General features: G+C 42.8%; 1 protein-coding gene across 3 annotated transcripts in view; it reads left to right on the top strand.

Annotated features, from left to right (window-relative positions):
- doc2b (double C2-like domains, beta) overlaps positions 1-23295 on the top strand; it is a 449891-nt gene that overhangs the window by 31669 nt on the left and 394927 nt on the right. For all 3 annotated transcript variants that reach the window (XM_060912437.1, XM_060912435.1, XM_060912436.1), the window contains one exon: positions 6037-6123. In XM_060912437.1, coding sequence (XP_060768420.1) covers positions 6037-6123 — 87 coding nt within the window. The remainder of the gene's footprint in view (positions 1-6036; positions 6124-23295) is intronic.

Raw genomic sequence — 23295 nt, 5'->3', positions numbered from 1 at the left:
TAATGATGTGGAGATTAACTGAAGCTCTTGTCATGAATCTGCATGATTTTATGCATTGTGTTGCTGCCACATGAATGGCTGATTGGATAATTATATAAATTACGATCGATAATTGGACTAGGACGGGAATGGGTCATAAAACATTTCAATAATTTTCCCAGAGCTATGAAATTAAAACAAGCATATGTCCATTTTATTTTTTTTATTTGTTTGTTTGTAAATCCCCCCCCCCCCCCCCCCCCAAAAAAAAAAAAAAAAACACTATCGCAGTGGTTCTCAAACTTTTTTCACCAAGTACCACCTCAGAAGGGCGGCACGGTGGTGTAGTGGTTAGCGCTGTCGCCTCACAGCAAGAAGGTCCTGGGTTCGAGCCCTGGGGCCGGCGAGGGCCTTTCTGTGTGGAGTTTGCATGTTCTCCCCGTGTCCGCGTGGGTTTCCTCCGGGTGCTCCGGTTTCCCCCACAGTCCAAAGACATGCAGGTTAGGTTAACTGGTGACTCTAAATTGACCGTAGGTGTGAATGTGAGTGTGAATGGTTGTCTGTGTCTATGTGTCAGCCCTGTGATGACCTGGCGACTTGTCCAGGGTGTACCCCGCCTTTCGCCCATAGTCAGCTGGGATAGGCTCCAGCTTGCCTGCGACCCTGTAGAACAGGATAAAGCGGCTACAGATAATGAGATGAGATGAGACCACCTCAGAAAATACTTGGCTTTCCAAGTACCACCATAATGACCAACATTAAAACACAGTAGCGTAGTAGGCCTAAGTATTCATTACAAACAAGGCGGAGGTTTTATTTAACAAGTATATTTAATATTGTTGGCCACTGTAACATTACACACAGTACTTTGAACAGTAACACTGTGTTTAAATATAGGAAAATAAAACACTGTACTTAAATAATGAAGCAAATAAATTGTCCAAATCTGCAACATCTGTAGTCTCATCAAGCTGTATGGTAAAATATCTACTGTTCTTAATGCGCTCAATCAGTGTCTTTTTAACATCGTCAGCCATGTCGTTTATTCTCCTTGACACGGTGTCATTTGAAAGCGGCACCAAGTTTAACTCTCTGGCAGCTTTCTCTCCACACATGATACGTGTCATCTCTCTGGCTAATGGCTAACACAGCAGTTCCCCGATTGTGTGCGGCTTACCGGCTCTGGCGATCAGGAGGCTGGTACGATATGAAGCTCCCTGTGCTTTGGCTACGGGTGTACCATAGGACAGAATGGTGGACTGCTTCAGTTCATCACGTTTTCATAAAAAAAAAAATCCATTGGTTTGTCCTTTAGTGCCGTGTGTTTGGTTGTAAGATGCCGTTTGAGATGCGATGGTTTCATGGACTCATTGCTCAGAACGTCCCCGCATACAACACACTGCGGCCTGGGCAGCTCCTCTGTCCCGCTCCAAATGAATCCCAGTTTTATGTATTTTTCGTCATACTTCCTCCTCACTGGTTTCTGCCGTTTGCTAGCTGTTCTGGGGCTGGTTTTGCCACTGTCGTTAGCATCCGCGCTCGGCTCACACACGTCCTCTTCAGTTCTCCCTCTCCCCGATCCACGCTCCCATTCGCGGATTTAAGCCACGACAGTAATTTTGTCCTACTCGTCATAATTAGCAAAGCCACCTCCACCTTTTCCCATCACAGCCTTGTCTACCAATGGCGGATAACCGTCTGTCAGCGGAACCAGCGGGAATGCGTACGTACGCTACGTATGGCTACCCAGAAGCACTTGCAAACTTTTTAAAATTATTAACTTGATTTGTATCTCCTTTCATTTTCTTGTCATCGGTTGATAGGATATTTTCATCCATTCGGATATTATGAATAGTATTTCACGTTTTATTTTATTTTTTAAATTTTATTTATATTCAATTAAGTGATTCTTTGGCGTACCACTAGAATGGAGCCCGCGTACCACTACCACAGTTTGAGAATCTCTGCACTATCGTATTGGTATCCATGATGCCAAGGGACAGGTAGGAAAAATTGACTTTTTTTCAGAGGTATTTGTAATCTGGCCTTTTGTAAGCACTGCTGAAATGTAGGCCTGGAGCCAGTTTTCATTCAGAGCCTGAAGCAAATTATGCAAGGCATTCATGCTCACTGTGAGGATTCCTTTTGGAGAGCTTGTGGAAAATTGAAGGGCTTTCTGAGTGGCCTCTCTTGCTGTCGTTCTCTCGCTCTACTTCAATCTGAATCCCTCTCTCAAAGCAACATAAATAGACGGGACAAAGCCTGGAAGAAGGCGTAGCAATTACTTTTGACTTTTGTCTTTCATTATGGAAAGCTTGATTTAAAGGTTCGTTCCTCTTTCCTGGTACCATTTCGTTATAAGAATGTCTGTCTCTGAGGATGTTTGACCACCTCACTATATTTTCCAGACTGTCTGATTTTCATTGATTTGATTTGATCTCTTGTACAATTTCTTCAGCTTCATTTAGAACTGGAACTACATTTCAATTTGGGTGGCACGGCGGTGTAGTGGTTAGCACTGTCGCCTCACAGCAAGAAGGTTCTGGGTTTGAGCCCAGCGGCCAACAGGGGCCTTTCTGTATGGAGTTTGAATGTTCTCCCCGTGTCTGTGTGGGTTTCCCCTACAGTTCAAAGACATATGGTTAGGTTAGGTTGAGCAAGGCACCTAACCCCCAACTGCTCCCTGGGTGCTGTAGCATAGCTGCCCACTGCTCTGTTGTGTGCATGCGTGTGTTCACTGCTTCAGATGGGTTAAATGCAGAGGACTTGAGTGTCCATGTGACAAATAAAAGCTGCTGCTTCTTCTCAAAAAAGATAGACCTGTCTCTCTGCAGCACTCATCAAATGTATTAATGTGATCTTTATTGGGGGCATCGTGGCTCAGGTGGATAAGGCGCCATACCATAAATCCGGGGACCCAGGTTCGATTCCGGCCCGAGGTCATTTCCCGATCCCTCCCCGTCTCTCTCTCCCGCTCATTTCCTGTCTCTACACTGTCCTATCCAGTAATAAAGGTGAAAAAAGCCCCAAAAAAAATCTTGGAAAAAAAAATGTGATCTTTATTTATGAGTAGCACGCTGTGTGAGCACAATCGCTATCAGGCGCGTTAAAATGTAAATAACTTTTCTAGAATTTCACCAAAACTCATAGAATTTTCAGCATTGTAAGAGAACTCCCTAAAGTATTATTCGGCAAAACCCCAGAATGATTAGTCTGGTTAACACCAGACCATATCACAAGTGAAATATGGTCTGGAATCCGCCTATTGAGTTTCTCGTAGGGGAGGTGTGGTTTACGATTGTCAACGGCCGTTTATTGGACGTTGCAAATGTCTATCATTTGGCGTATACGTAGCCCATGGCCAATCATGGCAGTTGTACCCGGTGACGTAGTTGAGGCCAATTTATGCTGACAACCCAGTCCTCGCAGACGGTGTCGCAGATAGCATCTGCATAGCCCCCCCCCCACCTTCGCAGACGCTCTGCGCGCACCTCCCAAAAATTGTGACCACCGCAGAAGCCTCGCAGACAAGAGGGCTCTGATTGGTCCACTCTACATCCGCTGTACACGCACTTCCGCTTCCCTACTTTCCCGGTTTGTTTTGTTTTCACGACCGGCATTTTTAAAAACACGAGTGAAGATGGCGCAGCATGAAGAGTGGTTGATTGAGGAAGTGAGGAAGTACGTACATCTATACGATTCCAGTTCTAGTCATTATAAGTAACCGGAGGATAAACACTCCACTAACCACACCCACCAACTACTCCTAGCAACTTCGCGCCCCCTTGCGTTGTGCCGGTGAATAACATCGCGCACGCCTATTCCCCCGCTCAACAATAAATTACAACTGTCTGCGAAAAGCTATCTGTGAAAGCCTTGTCGCAAGAGCATGCAGAGGCCTTTAGAGCGACGAAGAGGCGAAGAAGAGAAGGAAAGAGAAGGCAAAACAAAAATAGGAAAACAATGGCACCGAACGATTACTGCTCTAAACTATTCAGAACAGTGTCTAAAGCTTGATCGAAAGTTTGGTTCGTATCGCTCGCCGCCATGTTAAATGTGATCCGTAAACAGTCCCAAATAAACTACAAGCTTCTGTTTGTCGAGTAGTACGCGTCACCGTCTTTCCACCCCTCCCCACTCTCTGATTGGCTCCCTAACTCAGGCGAGCCTTTAGACCATAGTTTCCATGCTGTCTTTTCAGATCGGAACGATTGTGCAAAGCGGCATGGGATTTCCCAGGCTACAGAATGATAGCACAAATCTAGAATTTTTAACAGAATTTTAGTTCTTAAAATTTAACGTAATTATGGACGTCACGCGTAACGTTTACACCCGTGAAAAATCACTTTGAATGCTGTTTTGAAAGTTTTGATCAAATATTCTCTATAATAAAAAATCGCTTAAACATTATAAACACAGTCTTTTAATGTATCAAAAAATAATTTTGATAAAGCAAGGAAATTCGGAAAAAAAATTTTTTCTTTTGCTTGTTGTGTGCGTCACGCTACCAAAATCTAACTAACCCCTTCACGAACAATTCCAACTTTCATGGACTTATAGCGCGAATAAACCTTTCAAAAAAATATATAATACTTCTCACCCAGTACATTAGAATCCTGGTGATTTATATCCTCGTAGCTTCAGTAGATCTAGAGATTTAGTCGATTTAGTAAATCCCAAACTCTGTGAAACACGCCAGCCATCTATGGTGAGAAGTGCTGCTGTAGTTGAGAAACTCTCATTTCTCCCGCTTCCAACTAACTCCGTGACCCAGACCAAAATAACAATGTCACGCTCATCACTTAAGGATGATTTATGCCAAGTTTCCCGGAAAAATACAGCGAAATAAACTTGCTAGAAGCATTTTTCAAAATCCCAAACATTATGAAACATTTCTTGTAGGGTTTCAGGTTACAAATTTCGAGAATAGAGAAATTGCGGCGCCACTAAACTCGCGAAAATACTCCATCCTAGCGAGTTTCACAACCGAACTAGGCTACGTGACAGTCCGTGACCACCCAGGAATGTTCTAGAAGGTACGCTTCTAGGCACGTGCGATCGAGAAAGACGCCACGTGAAGGTAGTAAAGGTAGTATTTCCACTGTCTTATGATGTTTTTGCTTGTTTTAGCGCGATAAACAATGCATTACGGGTAATCATTAAAATACTGATTTCAAGGTTAAAATGGGTAAAAACAACTCATTTATATAGATATTGTAAAAATTGTGCCTAATAGTTATTTCAGTACATAAAATCAAAACCTGAATTTTTAATTTTTTTCCCTATGTTACACCATTGTGCATCTATAGCATGCTACTCATCACTACAGTATTTTTGTCGTTTAGCAGAATTTATGTTCAGACAACATCTGAATAAGGAAACGCCAATATTTGTAGCCTCGGAAGAGCGTGCTGCAGTAAACCCCCAGTCGACAGTGTATTGAGTCACAGGTCAATCGGATGAGATTTGTTCATTTCCTGCTATGTACAGGGAACATCTGCTTTTTCTTTGAGTTTGTTGATTCAAGCCGATGTCATTTTTTTGCACGATTTAGCTCCACCCCCACGTGTTTTGAAGATAATTCGTATAAAATGCGAAACCTATACTTTTTTGAAAATTAGTTCTCGTAATTTTGCTTCTCAAAATTGGCGTCAAAGTAGCTCGTAGAGTCTGAATCTCAATAATTATCAAAACCAATGAGACTTTTCAACAAAATGTCCAATCAAACCTGAGATTATATCCCTTAATACTCCTGATTGAGCGTACGGCTTCGTGTGAAATACGAAAGCCATATTTTGAAGATGATCCTGAGGATGTCTGGAAAGTTTCGAGTGTGTTTGTAGACCGAGGCGGAGTATAATTCAAATAGCAGTTTTTCATTAACCGTAAATCCGATCAAGATGAAATTTGGTGTGTTGAATGATTATGCTAATCTGTAACTGGATTTCTATTGATGACTGTGGCACTTAAAAAGATGTCCGTCAGCTTTTCAGCAGACGTTTCACAAGTCTTGCATTAAGGAGGGTTGATACAAATGCTGCCGTTTTTTTTTTCTAGAAAGTGTGCACGAAATGTGGGATTGAGACAGCATGCAGTCAGAAGAGAGCTCAGTGGCTGTGCAAGATCTGCAGTGAACAGAGAGAGGTAAGGCAAGATGTTCTCCAGATCCAACAGGAGAAACTGAATAGACGCATGCCAATACTCGAGCACACCACATCCATTATAAATCGAAGAGGAGCACATGAATTGATGTGATGCTTCACGTTGATTGGGTTCTGTGAGGGTGCATGCACTCTAAGCCTGTAGCATTATCAGAGCATGGGTCCGGAGAGGAATTTGTAAGGAACTCTATGACCAGTCAAGTCAAGTTGATTTGATTGGGCCAAAGAAGCTCATTTAGTTTGAGCTGGATGCCCAGATATTTTCTCAGGGTCATCCATCATGCTCTCCCGCGAGTTGGCCTAGTGGTTAGCGTGTCCGCCTCTCGATCGGGAGATCGCGAGTTCTATTCACGGTCGGGTCATACCAAAGACCATCATAAAAATGGTACCTACTGCCGTCTGGCAAGGCACGCTGCAATACAGATGCGAGTGAGGAGTCAAACTCTCGCGGTTACCAGAGGACTAGCCCCCCACCGTAACCCGAGCTATGCGAGAGGCCGAGGGCTACGGAAACGGAGATCGGCGCCTCCCTATGCTCCACATGGCGTGGGAAGGACTTTGATTTGATCCATCATGCTCCAAATAGTATACATCCATTTTGTTTCTTAGGAATCCACGTAGGGTGACCATTTCCATAACACCAAAAAGGAGGACATTATTTGGACGGGGGGGTCTGGGGGCCCTCCCCCAGAAAATTTTGTATTTCTTAGATGCAATTTCCTGCATTCTAATCAATTTTAGGGTGAATAATGGCAAATCCCATCTGATTCATAGCCCTCAAATTTTTATGTAAACCACAGTGGCAGGATTAAGAATGGATTATTTTTATGCAAGTCACTCAAGTTTGGTGAAATCAACATCGCAATTTTGTAGGGTTAAAGATTATGATTGTGGGGAAAAAAGAGTAAGGTCAAAGCATTCATAGTATTTATTATAATCAGGGGTGATAGCGTTCCGGCGCCGCGCCGGATTTCCGGCGTACCGTGGCTGGGGAAAAAAAAAAATCTAGTTCGCCCATTGTCCTGTGTCATTCTGAGATGCGCAGATAGACAGTAAAGGGAATTCGCATGATATGGAACTAGTGGGGAAAAAAGTGCCGTCACAGCACGAATTAGACCCTCCGAGGGTCTAATTCGTGCCTCAGAATCTCAGAATGACACAGGACAATGGGCGAACTAGATTTTTTTTTTTCCCCAGCCACGGTACGCCGGAAATCCGGCGCGGCGCCGGAACGCTATCACCCCTGTATAATTCATGTATTAGCTCTTAATTGGCTAGAACACACAGTATTTATATTTATTAAAAACATTGTGGAGTTAACAAACCACTGAAATTAAACTTAAGGTGCTGAGTACCAAAAAGCACAACATTTGTAGATTCTCAAAGAACAAATAGGCAACATAACCAGCAACATTATAAAACGTTTTAAAGCATTCATAGTATTTATTATAATTCATGTATTAGCTCTTAATTGGCTAGAACACCATATTTGTATTTATTAAAAACATTGTGGAGTAACAAACCACTGAAATTAAACTTAAGGTAGATATAGTAGATGTGCATTTGCACTGTCATCCATATCCTAACAAGTTAAGTTGTGAGCAGCTGGTCTACCGGACAGACTCGTGTTTCCAAGTCCCAGCCAGGGCCAGGGGGGCAGGGCACTAGGCACGCGCCAGGAAGATCATCAAAGGATAGAGCGCAACGCGTTCTAGAACGCAACGCCTCGTGGTGCGGAGTTCGCATTGCATGCCAAAAAACATCGAGCCATAGACTCTTTATTGTAGATTACTAGTGTGCAGCACAGATCTGCAGTTTCCCTACAAAACGTTATTCTAGAACTCTGCTCTTCCAGTCGGGCAAGTCGATATTATATAATTCCGCTCATCGTCTCTAAAAGGAGGACAAATGTGCGTCCGGCTTGATGTTGCGCCGGACGCTGGACAAGACATTGAAAAGACGGACGGTCCAGCCTAAAGCCGGACGTCTGGCCACCCTAAATCCACGTCAGGGGAAAAAAAAAAAGTCTACAGATGACTACTTGTACAGTGAAAATCGTATTTGCTTAGAGCATGTGTTCGGAATCCTGGAGTCGCAAGCTCCCGTTGGATCGCCTGTGATTCAGATATGCCAATATTATATAGTTTTACACAAATTAACCAAAATCATTAATCTAGCCTTTTTATTGATACCCATGAACACCGTAGCAATGCTACCAACACCGTGCTGGATGTACTGTATGCTCCGTGGCTGATATAAGCACAAAGTTGGTTTAATTTTTATTTTACTTTTTCTTTAGTTTGGTCTTCAGAAAACGGCTTTAAACTTGATGAACCTGAAAATTGATCACTTATCTTGTGAAGCAGCAGCTCAGTGCCTTTGTGTGCGTCAAATCAAAGTACAGATCTAGGTTAGATATAACGAACAGGTGGATTTCGATAAGCCACAGCGTGACACAAGCCGAGCTCGCTCATTAGACAAGATGAGTGCACGGAGAGTGCTACTGCTCTGTGGTCCTTGCACACAGCCCTTCATAAAAGCATCTTTCAGTGTGTAAAGCTCATCGTTGCCGAAGGAATATGATGTATAGTGTCTTGCAAAAGTATTCATCCCCTTGGTGTTTGTCCTGTTTTCTTTCATTAGCACCATTTGATGTACACAACATGCCTACATGTTGTTTTGTGGTGACACAAAAAATAATTAAGATGAAAAAACAGAAATCTGGAGTGTGCATAGGTATTCACCCCCTTTCGTATGAAACCCCTAAATAAGAGCTGGTCCAACCAGTTCACTTCTTAAGTCACATAATTAGTTGATTAAGAGCCACCTGTGTGTAAGCAAAGTGTCACATGATCTGTCACATGATGTCTGTATAAATCAGTCTGTTCTGGAAGGACCCTGACTCTGCAACACTACTAAGCAAGCAACATGAAAACCAAGGAACCTCCAAACAGGTCAGAGACAAAGTTGTGGAGAAGTATAGATCAGGGTTGGGTTATAAAAATATCCCAGACTTTGAATATCCCAGGGAGCACCATTAAATCCATTATAGCAAAATGGAAAGGATATGGCACCACTACAAACCGGACAAAAGAAGGCCGCCCACCAAAACTCTCAGACCGGGCAAGGAGGGCATTAATCAGAGATGCAACAAAGACACCAAAGATAACACTGAAGGAGCTGCAAAGATCCACAGCGGGGATGGGAGTATCTGTCCATAGGACCACTTTAAGCCGTACACTTCACAGAGTGGGGCTTTATGGAAGAGTGGCCAGAAAAGAAGTCATTGCTTAAGAAAACCCATTTGGAGTTTGCCCAACAGCATGTGGCAGACTCCCCAAACACATGGAAGAAGATTCTCTGGTCAAATGAGACTAAAATTGATCTTTTTGGCCATCATGGGAAATGCCATGTGTGGCGCAAACCCAACACCCTGAGAACACCATTCCTACAGTGAAGCATGGTGGTGGCAGCATCATGCTATGGGGATATTTTTCATCTGCAGGGACAGGAAAGCTGGTCAGGACTGAAGGAAAGATGGAGGGCACTAAATCCAGGCCAATTCTGGAGGAAAACCTGTTTGAGTCAGCCAGAGGTTTGAGACTGGAAGGAAGGTTGACGTTCCAGCAGGACAATGACCCTAAACATACTGCTCAAGCTACAATGGAGTGGTTTAAAGGGAAACATTTAAATGTCTTGGAATGGCCTAATCAAAACCCAGACCTCAATCCAATTGAGAACTTGAAGATTGCTGTACACCAACGCAACCCATCTAACGTGAAGGAGTTGGAGCAGTTTTGCCTTGAGGAATGGGCAAAAATCCCAGTGGCTAGATGTGCTAAGCTAATAGAGACATACTCCAAGAGACTTGCAGCTGTAATTGCAGCAAAAGGTGGCTCTACAAAGTATTGAATTTGGTGGGGTGGAGGGATACACACTCCAGATTTCTGGGGTTTTTTTCATCTTAATTATTGTTTGTGTCACAATAAAAACAACAATTTGGACCTTTTAAAGTGGTAGGCATGTTGTGTAAATCAAATGGTGCTAACCCTCCAAAAATCCATTTTAATTCCAGTTTGTAACGCGACAAAACAGGACAAACACCAAGGGGGATGAATACTTTTGCAAGACACTGTACATGTTGGAGATTAATAATTAGCGTATTTTTCGGACTATAAGTCGCACTTTTTTTCATGGTTCGGCTGGCCATGCGACTTATACTCCGGTGCGACGTATATATGTTTTTTTTTTCACCGCGGAATAACTGGAGCTGATGCCGAGTCTGATGACAGCCACGCAGAAGAAGAGGAAACGGCGCTTCGTCTGCCGCTGGAGTTGGCAGAGTTGTTCAGAAGCGACACCGAGGATGAGGAATTCAATGGATTTGCTGATTTGGAGTGAAATCGTCAGCTTGATAAACTTGATTGACCTGTGTTTTATTATTAATGACAGGCCTATAGTTATTTAAATAAGTTATGTAATGATTTTCGGCCTATAGGCTATTGAATAACTTGATGTTACGGTACATATTCGGCCAGTTTTTCTCTGGGCTATTATAAATTATTTTGTTTTGCATTTTTAAAAATAACTCTCCTTCGTCTCTGATGTTATGGTGTTAATGGTCTGAATAACGTTTAATGTTTTTATCTGATATGACGTTAACTGGCAGGCGCACTTTCTGCCTGTTTTTTTCTCTGAGCGGTGGTGGTTGTTGTTGTTGTTTTTTTTTTTTCACTAGACGGTTGTTTTTACTACCGTACCTGTCTTTGGAGATGATATACCTATAGCCGACTTGGCCTCTGATTTGATGAAATAAAATTCGACAAAAATGAAGAATGACACTCCTCGATGATGACTACAGCTTTAATAACAAAGATGAAAGAGCCATGGGGCGATAATAAGCCCTACCGGTAAAAATATTCTAAAAGCAAACTGATTAATGCATCAGTAATAGGCTACTAATATTAGTTATCATAATAATATAGGCTATTAGTAATAACGATAGTGATAGTATTAAAGATAGTAGTAGATATTTAAAATAATCAGACTAGGCTACTTACAGGGCAAAGGGCGCGCTATCACTGCTCAGCTGTTCGTTTATTAAATAAACAATGCAGTCGCGCAGTAACCACGCGCCGCTTATCAGATACAATCACAGATTCTATGGATAGAATAACCTTTCAAAAAAGTGCGACTTGTAGTCCGGTGCGACGTATATATGTTTTTTTTTCGTCTTCATAATGCATTTTTTGGCTGATGCGACTTAAACTCCGGAGCGACGTATAGACCCTTCCCACATGACGTCACGACAAACGCGGCCGCCATTTTGGACATGAACTACCAGTAGTCTACCACAGCCAACAACGAGGAACGACGGCGAAGCATCGAAAGGAATATAGCCATCAAAGAAAGTTTTTACTTTCAGCAAGACTTCCATCATGCCATTATATTGTTGTGCACCTGGATGTAGTAACCATCAACACACAAGGCAAGATTTATCATTTTATCGGATCCCGACAGATGCTGACCGACGGAGAAGATGGATGGTCTCTAAAATATTGGCAAAATGATGTTTATTGACATAGCAATCGTGTGTAACGGGAAGCATTTGCATATCCGAAGTGTTGTGTTTACATCAAAGATAAAATAAACCGATATGACAACGACTGCTGCTGCCAGGTTGGGGGGACAAACTAGTAGAAAGGTCGATTCTGGTCGATTGTGGTCGATTCTGCTTTAAGGTAAGATGCATTTAATTATTCGTCTGCTGTGGGTTTGGAATCGGTAGCCTGACCGATTCGTTCATGTTTGTGGTGCCATTTGTTTGTTGACGCGTGTTGAAATGGAAGATTGGTTGTTGACATGATTTCCAGTGATGCTTTGGTGCTGCTGTGGATCAGATGTGTTGAGTAGCCTGACTGTTTTTTTTTTTTTTTTCTTGCGTGTGGTATCATTGTTGACGCGAGGTTGTTTTTTGAACATGCCAATGCGGACACGATTTCCCCTGATGAGTTATGACTTCAGACGCGATGCGTGTGTGGAGTCCGCGTGATATGTGCGTAAGATAGGCTTCTCATGTGTTTGGAGATCCGCGCTCTGAGACAAGCGCAAGCACCCCCCCCCCCCCCCCCCACAAATTGAAACGTAGCGATTTTCTATGCTATGGAAAGTCCGCACTATAATGACAGGCGTACTAATGCGCTGCCGAAGCGCGCAGAAGGTGTTAGTATGCCTGTCATTATAGTGCGGACTTTCCATAGCATAGAAAATCGCAACGTTTCAATTTGTGTAACTGAACTTGTTTCATGTCACTGGTCATATAAACCTATGTAAACAGGAAAAACGCGGAAGAGTTTGGTCGCATCTAACTACAGCCCCAAAAAATACCATTGGCCATGCTGAGCCTAGCTACATTGCTAACAGGAGTGACAGCGCGTCTGACTGACTGGGAGGTCACGCAAAGCTCGGAGAGGTACGGAGCAGCTCGTCTCAATTCAGATAAGAGCATATTTCATTATGGAAGTACGGTGGACTGTTCCTTTAAATTGAAATTTAATTATTAACTCAAAGCTATCCATCATACTGGAGATTCCGCACTTCTTTATTAATATTCTTGAAAGAATTTTTTTTTTGAAGTGAATAAAAGAACAGATTCATTTGCGAGGACATTAGACCCTTAAAATGACTTCAGCAAGATTATTGTGAAATATCAACACACCTCGAGTCTAACGTATATAAATAAATGTGCATCACTGAAAGTTCAGGTTGGTCAGAAGGTGTTGATTAATTTCCATAAACGTAACAGGCCGATGCAGCCTCAACATAAGCAAAATTCACTTGAATATCTATTAATTGTCTTCAAATATCTGGCAGTTTTGGTCGTCAAACCAACAGCTCATGAATTTTAGAAGAGTTTTAGAAGATATTCCCCCCCCCCCCCCCCCCCCCCAGCACTCATAAGAACGAGTAAATGTCACACAGTGTTGATTTAACAACAGTGAACATTTCCCATGCCAAAAAGTTTTATAAAAACTTTAGATAAAGCTTGAGATTACATTCAGCTGCCTGGAAACAGGCTTGTAGTACTCGAGTCTGACTTGTGCTCTAATTTTAAGGACTCGTGCCTTGACTCGGACTTGAGCACTGATGATTCGGACTCGTAAATCGGAGACGGGGACTCTGATTTTTTTTTTTTCTTTATTTTTTGTAACATGCCATAATAATTTGGCATAAAATATTTATATCTACATTAATTTTGTCCTAATTTCATGCAAGAGTGTGACACCTGCGCACCTTGGCGCGTGCATCAGATAGGCAAACTTCGGACAGTGTGCTCGCCAAGCGGACTCTCGCGCGCGCTGTAAACAGCTCGCACCTGCACAGGATTAAGGCGCAATCAGCGCGCCTATATAAAAACTGTGAAAACACACTTACTTTGCGAAGTATTGAGTTGCGTTGCTGACACATTACCAAGCCTTATTTCCTTGTTTGGGTTCCTGATCCCTGATTTCCTGTTTCTCGTCTTTGATTCTGCCGAGTTTACGGTAGCCTGTTTGTGCCTCGCTGGACCTATCGCCTGTTTCACCGTTTTACGATTTTGCCTGCCGTTCTGGATTGTTTACCGTCTTCACACACCTTCGGCACTTACATCCGTCTCCCAACCATCTCTAATGGAATACTTTGCACTCCCTGATAAAGAGAAGCACATTTACGTGTTCATACGTCACGTTCAGGAGCAAACTAATGGTAATGGCGCTAAAACAGCCACCGTCAAACGGTGCGGTTGGAGTCTTGTTCTCGGACTGGACTTGAGGTTTAGTGACTCGACTACAACACTGGAAGCACCACCATGAATCACTTGTGAAGCTGTATTAAGGAGATCGTGACACAGTATGATTGATATGGTACTGACTAATCTTATCATAGATAGACGTATAACGGAAGCCTCTTGTCAAAATGACGGTTGTTTGGTGGATTTGGGAAGAGATTGCAATTTTTTCCTCCCTGCTGCTTTTCCGCTGAGCTGGAAAGTCTGCATGTTGTGTTTTTGAGATTATCATTATGATATGATATATTCTCGGATTCGGAGGGGTTTTTTTGTGCGCGCACGCTGTACAGAATTTATATTTATGGAAAGTTCAGTTTTTTGAAGAAGAGCTACATGCATTAAGCTTTGTCCATGAAAGAGCACACAATGACTGAATTCTTTGGTTGCTGTGAAATCAAGCAGGCAGTGACACTGAGCTCTGTCTGTGCAACTGCCATGCTTTGAAAAGGTCAGCGAATTATTTGCTTACGGGAGTAATGAAATGCATGTTTGGAGATTTATGAAGACACAAATCCTATCAAGTATAAGGCCACAACAGTGGTCGTTCTTGCATTTGTTATTGGCAGCGAGGAAAGAAGGATAGCATAGAAGCTTTTTTTTTTTTAAACAGTAACTCATTCACTTGAATTATTCATCACTGTTCATCATTTGCAGCGGGCCTGTGCAGCCGAAATATACTCGTACTTTCAAACACTCGTATCTCTTTGTAAGAAATTGTTGGTAAAATAAACATGAATCAGATGTCCAATTTGATCAATTCAGTTTCTCCTGGGGGCGGCACGGTGGGGTAGTGGTTAGCGCTGTCGCCTCACAGCAAGAAGGTCCGGGTTCGAGCCCCGTGGCCGGCGAGGGCCTTTCTGTGCGGAGTTTGCATGTTCTCCCCGTGTCCGTGTGGGTTTCCTCCGGGTGCTCCGGTTTCCCCCACAGTCCAAAGACATGCAGGTTAGGTTAACTGGTGACTCTAAATTGACCGTAGGTGTGAATGTGAGTGTGAATGGTTGTCTGCGTCTATGTGTCAGCCCTGTGATGACCTGGCGACTTGTCCAGGGTGTACCCCGCCTTTCGCCCGTAGTCAGCTGGGATAGGCTCCAGCTTGTCTGCGACCCTGTAGGACAGGATAAAGCGGCTAAAGGTAATGAGAGAGAGAGTTTCTCCTGGGGAATATAAAACCTTCAAATTGTGACTGGCTCTCAGGCTGGTTTACGGGATTGACTCTTGAAGTTGTCTTTTTCAGTGTATTTAGAGTCAAACTTCACAGAAGCCATTAGGGGACGATTGGGGAAGCCATGGCCGAAAGGTTAGTGACGCAGCTTTGGGACCAAAAGGTCTCCGGTTCAGTTCCCTGGACTTGTAGGAATGGCTGAAGTGCCCTTGGGCAAGGCATCTAACCCCCATCTGCTCCTCGGGCTGCCCGCTGCTGTGGGTATGTCAGGGTCCTGTTGTACGTTGCTCTGGATAAGAGCATCTGCTAAATGGCTGTAATGCAATGTAGAAACCCATTTTCCCAGATGGTGTTTGACTCCGTGAACAGCTGCGTGTTGAATTTTGCAATCGGAGCATTCATTGATCCATTTTTGGAACATTTAGCCGAATAAAGCTGTCTATGATGACGTTCTGTTCACCAAGTGAGTTCCTTATGCAATCCATATATTCATTCACTGCCCTTCGTATATACCTGCATGTAGGGCAGCAACAAAGAACATCCATTCCTTTTTTTTTTTCTGGACCAACTTTACCAGTATAGTTCACCAGGTGTGCTTCAAGGCTCTGGTTTCTTTCTCCACTGTTTGCTCTTTGCGTCTTCATTCTGGTGTCCAGTGAAGAGCAGTTCATGGGATCTCATCCTTTTCTCCTCGGATGACGTCTTCAATCCTTCTCATAATGGCAGTAGCAGAAGAGAGGTTGCTGGTTGGAGAAGATTCGCAGGGTTCTTCTGAGGTGCCCCGTATGGAAGGTTAACAGCTTGTTTAGGTCATGTTCTGTCATTCTTTCGCATTCTGAGCCGAGCCATATCGCAGAGTAGAAAGAATACATCTCTGGCTTGGTGTTGATACTGTTCTGGGGTGTCCTCTACAGGTTGTTCAGTATTTTAAAGGTATTTCAGGCCTTGTTGAGAAATATGCATCTGACGGTACTGCCCAGGTAGGTGAGCTCTTCAGTTGTACTGGTTTCAGACTTGGGATTATGCTTGATTTACCTCTTGTGTAAAGGTGCTAACGTGAGATGTGTTTTCCTGCACGTACCAGTGGGTGTGGGAAACCACTGCCAAGTCACCTGCATAGTCAAGATCTAGTGTTGATTAAAAGGATCCATCTGATGCCTCTTAAGCTATAGTCACATGACAGCTCGCGATAAGTTTGCGAATACTTGGCGATGAAAATTTGGTAGCATTGGCACCAATTGTGCAATGCACGTCGAATGTTCTCTGAGCTTCACGAGTTGTTTTTTGGTGCGTCTCAGCCTCGTGAGCGGCTGAAAAGATCACAGAAAATTTCATTGAAATTTGGTGGCAATGTTTTCATCGGCAAACTAAGTGGCGGATACTCGCAGATGGGTTTGGGAATACAGTTAGGTCCATATATATTTGGACACACACAAATTTTGGTTTTTTACCTGTTTACTGAAACATATTCAAGTTATAGTTATATAATGGACATGGACATAAAGTCCAGACCTTCAGCTTTCATTTGAGGGTATCCACATTAAAATTGGATGAAGGGTTTAGGAGTTTCAGCTCCTTAACATGTGCCACCCTGTTTTTAAAGGGACCAAAAGTAATTGGACAATTGACTCAAAGGCTATTTCATGGGCAGGTGTGGGAAATTCCTTTGTTATGTCATTCTCAATTGAGCAGATAAAAGGCCTGGAGTTGATTTGAGGTGTGGTGCTTGCATTTGGAAGATTTTGCTGTGAAGAAAACATGCGGTCAAAGGAGCTCTCCATGCAGGTGAAACAAGCCATCCTTAAGCTGCGAAAACAGAAAAAACCCATCCGAGAAATTGCTACAATTTTAGGAGTGGCAAAATCTACAGTTTGGTACATCCTGAGAAAGAAAGAAAGAAAGAAAGAAAGCACTGGTGAACTCGATGCAAAAAGACCTGGGCACTCACAGAAGACAACAGTGGTGGATGATCGCAGAATAATTTCCATGGTGAAGAGAAACCCCTTCACAACAGCCAACCAAGTGAACAACACTCTCCAGGAGGTAGGCGTATCAATATCCAAATCTACCATAAAGAGAAGACTGCATGAAAGTAAATACAGAGGGTTCACTGCATGGTGCAAGCCACTCATAAGCCTCAAGAATAAAAAGGCTAGATTGGACTTTGCTAAAAAACATCTAAAAAAGCCAGCACAGTTCTGGAAGAACATTCTTTGGACAGATGAAACCAAGATCGACGTCTATCAGAATGATGGAAAGAAAAAAGTATGGTGAAGGCGTGGTACAGCTCATGATCCAAAGCATACCACATCATCTGTAAAACACGGCGGAGGCAGTGTGATGGCTTGGGCATGCATGGCTGCCAGTGGCACTGGGTCACTAGTGTTTATCGATGATGTGACACAGGAAGAAGCAGCCGGATGAATTCTGAGGTATTCAGAGACATACTGTGTGCTCAAATCCAGCCAAACTGATTGGTCGGCGTTTCATAATACAGATGGACAATGACCCAAAACATAAAGCCAAAGCAACCCAGGAGTTTATTAAAGCAAAGAAGTGGAATATTCTTGAATGGCCAAGTCAGTCACCTGATCTCAACCCAATTGAGCATGCATTTCACTTGTTAAAGACTAAACTTCAGACAGAAAGGCCCACAAACAAACAGCAACTGAAAACCGCTGCAGTAAAGGCCTGGCAGAGCATTAAAAAGGAGGAAACACAGCGTCTGGTGATGTCCATGAGTTCAAGACTTCAGGCAGTCATTGCCAACAAAGGGTTTTCAACCAAGTATTAGAAATGAACATTTTATTTGCAATTATTTAATTTGTCCAATTACTTTTGAGCCCCTGAAATGAAGGGATTGTGTTTAAAAAAAATGCTTTAGTTCCTCACATTTCTATGCAATCATTTTGTTCAACCCACTGAATTAAAGCTGAAAGTCTGAACTTCAACTGCATCTGAATTGTTTTGTTCACAATTCATTGCGGTAATGTACAGAACCAAAATTAGAAAAATGTTGCCTCTGTCCAAATATTTATGGACCTAACTGTATGTCCCAAAGCTCAAGGAAGCATCACCACCGAACACCTCATTTTCATCAATAACCCATCGCAAAGTATCACAAGCTGTAGTGTGACTGCAGCCTTAGTTGGTCTTTAGTTGTTTGTCGCATGACCCAATCATTGATGGTGTTGGAGAGCAGTGCTGATATTACACATCCCTGTCTCACTCCTAGCTTGACTTTGAAACTTCAGTCTCTGTTGGCAAAAATTCTTGATGATAAGAACAGTTGCTTGTGTCATCAGTTTAAGGAATGCTCTTATTCCAATTTCGCTGGTTAGTATGCAGCACCCAAAGCCACTTTTTTTTTTTAGTTTTTACCTCGCCCGCGACAGAGTAAGCGGGGCAAGGTGTTGTAATCAGTGCGGTTTGTTTGTTTTGTCTGTCTGTTAACAATCTAGCGTCTAGATGGTTGCACTGGTTGACTTCAAATTTTCAGGGTCTGTGGGCAATGGTCTGTAGATTACCTGATTAAATTTTGGGGGGAGACCGCTAGGGGCGCATGATGAGGTAGATGTGCGAATCATGAGGTCCCGACATTTTTGTAAAAAATACTGAATAATTTGCACAACCGACGCAAGACAATACGTGCTTGGCGTGTAGAAGAGGAACCCGTTTATTTTTGAAGGTCTGTGGATTTTTCTCCAGTAAAATGCCTCCAAAAATCGCCAAAACCCAAACTAGCCTCTCGGATGCTAGCAAAACAGCTACACAAGCTAATGCTCCAGGGCTAGAAGCTACTACGACTAGCAAGGTTGTTATTGATACGAGTACTCTTCAAGCCTTCCGTGACATTGTTAAGGAGGTTATTAAAGAGGAAAACGATGGTTTACGGCAAGAAATAATACGGGCTGTTGCGCCTATTAACAACAGGCTTGATGAGTACGGAGAAAAGTTGAACGATCATGACAAGGGCTTGACCGAGCTGGACACTCGCCTGGTAACCATGGAGACCAACTATACGCAGTTGAGCAACAAGTATGAGAAAGTTTTGGCTAAGATGGATGACCTGGAGAATAGAGCAAGGAGAAGCAGTCTTCGCATTTTAGGCGTACCTGAGGGATTGGAGCAAGGGAATCCAACAAGATTCATCGCCGGTCTGCTACACGAGGTGTTCGGTGGTTCTGATGGCCTGGACAAACCCCCGGTCCTGGACAGAGCCCACCGGACCTATACCATCCGAGGGGGGAAGACCGCGTCCATTTATCGTTTGTTTTCATTATTACCAGGAGAGAGAGCGGATACAACGTCTCGCCAGAGAGAAGCACCGACTGGACTACCGCGGAAAACAGCTGCTCATTTTTCCGGATTTCAGCGCAGACCTAACCAGACGCCGTGCTGCCTTTAACGAGGTGAAAGGGGTGCTTCGGAAGCAAGAAGGTGTCCGCTACGGTCTTCTTTACCCGGCTAGGCTTCGTGTCTCCTACGAAGGGGAAACGAGGGTGTTTGACAATCCCAAGAGCGTGAAAGACTTTATTGATGCCAGGTTTGGTAAAGACAAGTGAAAGTAATGGTGCTTGTGTTACCTGGGCTGGTGGGTCCACGGTTGTTAAGGGTAAAGTACATATTGCAACTGTGCAAATTGTTTTAGACCCATTTTCAGCAAGGGACTGGTTGATACTGGTGTGTTGGAGTCTCATTGGAAGTGGGCAAGCTTCGGGTATCTTGTGTCTGTCAGTTGGGGACAACACAGGGGTGGGGGAGGAGCGTGGAGGGGATTTGTTTGCCTTTTTTTTTTTGTTGTTCTTGTTTTTAATCAGTATTTTTGCTTTTATTTTTTATGTGCAATATTTCAAACAGCAGCTAACTTTCTTTTCTTTTTTTTATGCCCAGTATGACAGGAAAGCAGATTCTCATGTGAAAAATTTACAAATTTGGACAGTTTGATGGCGACATCCTCTGATAACACAACTTCCCTTGTGGGTAATGGCTGCCATGTTAATTTTGTATCTTGGAATGTGAAAGGATTGAATAATCCATCTCATCTCATCTCATTATCTGTAGCCGCTTTATCCTTCTACAGGGTCGCAGGCAAGCTGGAGCCTATCCCAGCTGACTATGGGCGAAAGGCGGGGTACACCCTGGACAAGTTGCCAGGTCATCACAGGGCTGACACATAGACACAGACAACCATTCACACTCACATTCACACACCTACGGTCAATTTAGAGTCACCAGTTAACCTAACCTGCATGTCTTTGGACTGTGGGGGAAACCGGAGCACCCGGAGGAAACCCACGCGGACACGGGGAGAACATGCAAACTCCGCACAGAAAGGCCCTCGCCGGCCCCGGGGCTTGAACCCAGGACCTTCTTGCTGTGAGGCGACAGCGCTAACCACTACACCACCGTGCCGCCTTGAATAATCCAATTAAATGTAATAAGGTATATTCTCATTTGCATCACCTTAGAGCTAATATAGTCTTTCTGCAGGAAACGCACCTCAAAACTTCATCATTTAAAATTAAAAAGAAACTGGGTTGGGCAAGTATTTCATTCAAATTTCAATGCCAAAGCAAGAGGCACAGCTATTCTTATTGATAAAACCACTCCATTTATTGTTTCTAACACAATATCTGATTCTAATGGTAGATATATAATTGTAGTTGGCTCATTGTTCAATATTCCACTTATTTTAGCGAATGTGTATGCCCCTAACTGGGATAATTGGAAGTTTTCTGATGATTTTCTTCACGCTCTACCTCAAGTTGACACCCACCATATAGTACTTGGAGGTGACGTGAATATGGTTATGGACCCGATGATAGATCGTTCCTCTGCCAAAAACATCTCTATTTCTAAATCTACCCAAACTTTAAAGTCCTATCTGCATACGCATGGCATTGTAGATATTTGGCGGCATCTTAATCCTTCCACCAAACATTACTTCTTCTTCTCTCCGGTGCACCAAACATACTCGTGCATAGACTATTATTTCTTAGATAAAAAACTTATTCCATTTGTTAAATCTTGTAGGTATGACGGCATAGTCATATCTGATCATAGTCCGTTAACTTTGAGTTTATGTTTTCCTAATGTACCGTTTACGTATTCTTGGAGACTTGATCCTTTGCTATTGTCAGATGAGTTATTTGTCCAACATATTGCTACACAAATTGATGTTTTCCTAGAACTAAATATTACCCCTGATGTGACCTATGCAACAATTTGGGAAAGTTTAAAAGCGTATTTGCGAGGGCATATAATATCATACTGTTCTTACAGAAAAAAGCAGAAACAAAACCATATTAGTGAATTGGCTAATTTAATATCACATGTGGATAATCAGCATTCAATAGCCCCATTCCCAGAGTTATATCAAAAACGTCTGATCCTACAAACGGAGTTTAATTTGATCTCTACACAGCAGGCTGAACGTATGATTAATAAATCTAGAATGATGTGGTATGAGCATGGGGAAAAGGCGTCTAAACTTTTAGCACATCAGTTGCGCAAATCGGAATCTGCTCAGTTACGGTAATATCCGAAATAAAGACCCAAAACGGACAGGTTTCCACTGATCCTACTAAAATAAATCAGTGTTTTCAATCATTTTATTCTGATCTCTATCAGTCTGAATCTTTACAATCACCCGAACTATTTGAGCAGTTTTTTGAGAATATACATGTCCCAACCTTGAAACCAGCGTCCAAGGCTCGGCTCGATGAATTAATAATTGTTGAGGAGGTCAAGACAGCCATTGGTTCGTTGCAGAGTGGGAAGTCTCCAGGACCGGATGGCTTCCCAGTCGAATTTTTTAAGGTTTTTAAAGATAACCTCTCCCCTCTCTTGAGAGACATGTATTTAGAGTCTTTAAATTTGAAATTTCTCCCTCCCCCTACGCTTCGGCAGGCAACTATTTCTTTGTTGTTGAAACCGAATAAGGACCCACTCGAATGCTCCTCATATCGACCAATATCTCTATTAAATGTGGACTTTAAGATTCTATCCAAACTACTTGCTCTACGTCTTGAGGGATGTTTGCCAACCTTTATCTCATCTGACCAAACTGGGTTTATTAAGGGGAGATACGGTTTTTTCAATTTACGTAAATTTTTCAATATTTTACATACCCAGTCAACATCTACTCCAGAGGTGGCCCTATCACTTGATGCCGAAAAGGCCTTTGACCGGGTGGAGTGGGACTATTTGTTTTATGTTCTTGAAAAATTTGGCTTTGGACCTACATTTATTTCATGGGTGCAATTACTTTATTCCTCGCCCATGGCACGTGTTAGGACAAACTCATTGTTTTCCTCCTATTTCCCGCTCCACCGTGGCACACGGCAAGGCTGTCCTCTGTCGCCTCTTCTCTTTGTCCTATCCATTGAACCTCTGGCAATCAAGTTACGAGCAGAGGCGCGAATCATGGGTGTTTATAGGGCAGGTCAGGAACACAAATTATCTTTATACGCGGATGACCTTTTGTTGTATCTATCTGACCCTTTGGGTTCTCTTCCTTATGCTTTTAACATATTCAATCTTAATGGTAGGATCTCGGGGTACAAAATAAATATACATAAGAGTGAGTTGTTAAGAATTAACTCAAAAGCAGATGGTATCTCCTTTACAAATTTAGATTTTAGAGTGAAAACCGATTATTTGACTTACCTAGGTGTCAGGGTTACTCGAGAATATAAACTACTCTACGAAGAAAACTTCTTGTCAATGCTTGATAATATAAAAACAGACTTGCAGAGATGGAATACTTTACCATTATCGTTGATCGGTCGTGTCAATTCTGTAAAAATGAGCGTACTGCCAAAGTTTCTTTACCTTTTTCAGTGCATCCCACTGTTCATACCCAAAAAGTTTTTTATGGATCTTGACAAAACAATTTCAACGTTTGTTTGGAATGGTAAACCCCCACAGATCCGCAAAGAATTCATGCAAAGATTGAGGTCATCAGGTGGTCTTGCTTTACCAAATTTTCAGTTTTATTACTGGGCGGCAAATATGCGCAACATTCTCTGTTGGCTTAAGAACTCAACTTCTGAGACTGCTTCATGGATTCATATTGAATCATTCTCCTGTGGGAAAACATCCCTATCGGCTCTGTTGAGTACGGCACTTCCCCTGGAATTACAGCAATATAAAAGTAATCC

Source organism: Neoarius graeffei, chromosome 28, assembly GCF_027579695.1.
Source record: "Neoarius graeffei isolate fNeoGra1 chromosome 28, fNeoGra1.pri, whole genome shotgun sequence".
In the NCBI taxonomy this organism is placed as follows: domain Eukaryota; kingdom Metazoa; phylum Chordata; class Actinopteri; order Siluriformes; family Ariidae; genus Neoarius; species Neoarius graeffei.
Note: the sequence above shows the minus strand (reverse complement) of the source record. Positions and strands in the feature narration are given on the sequence as shown.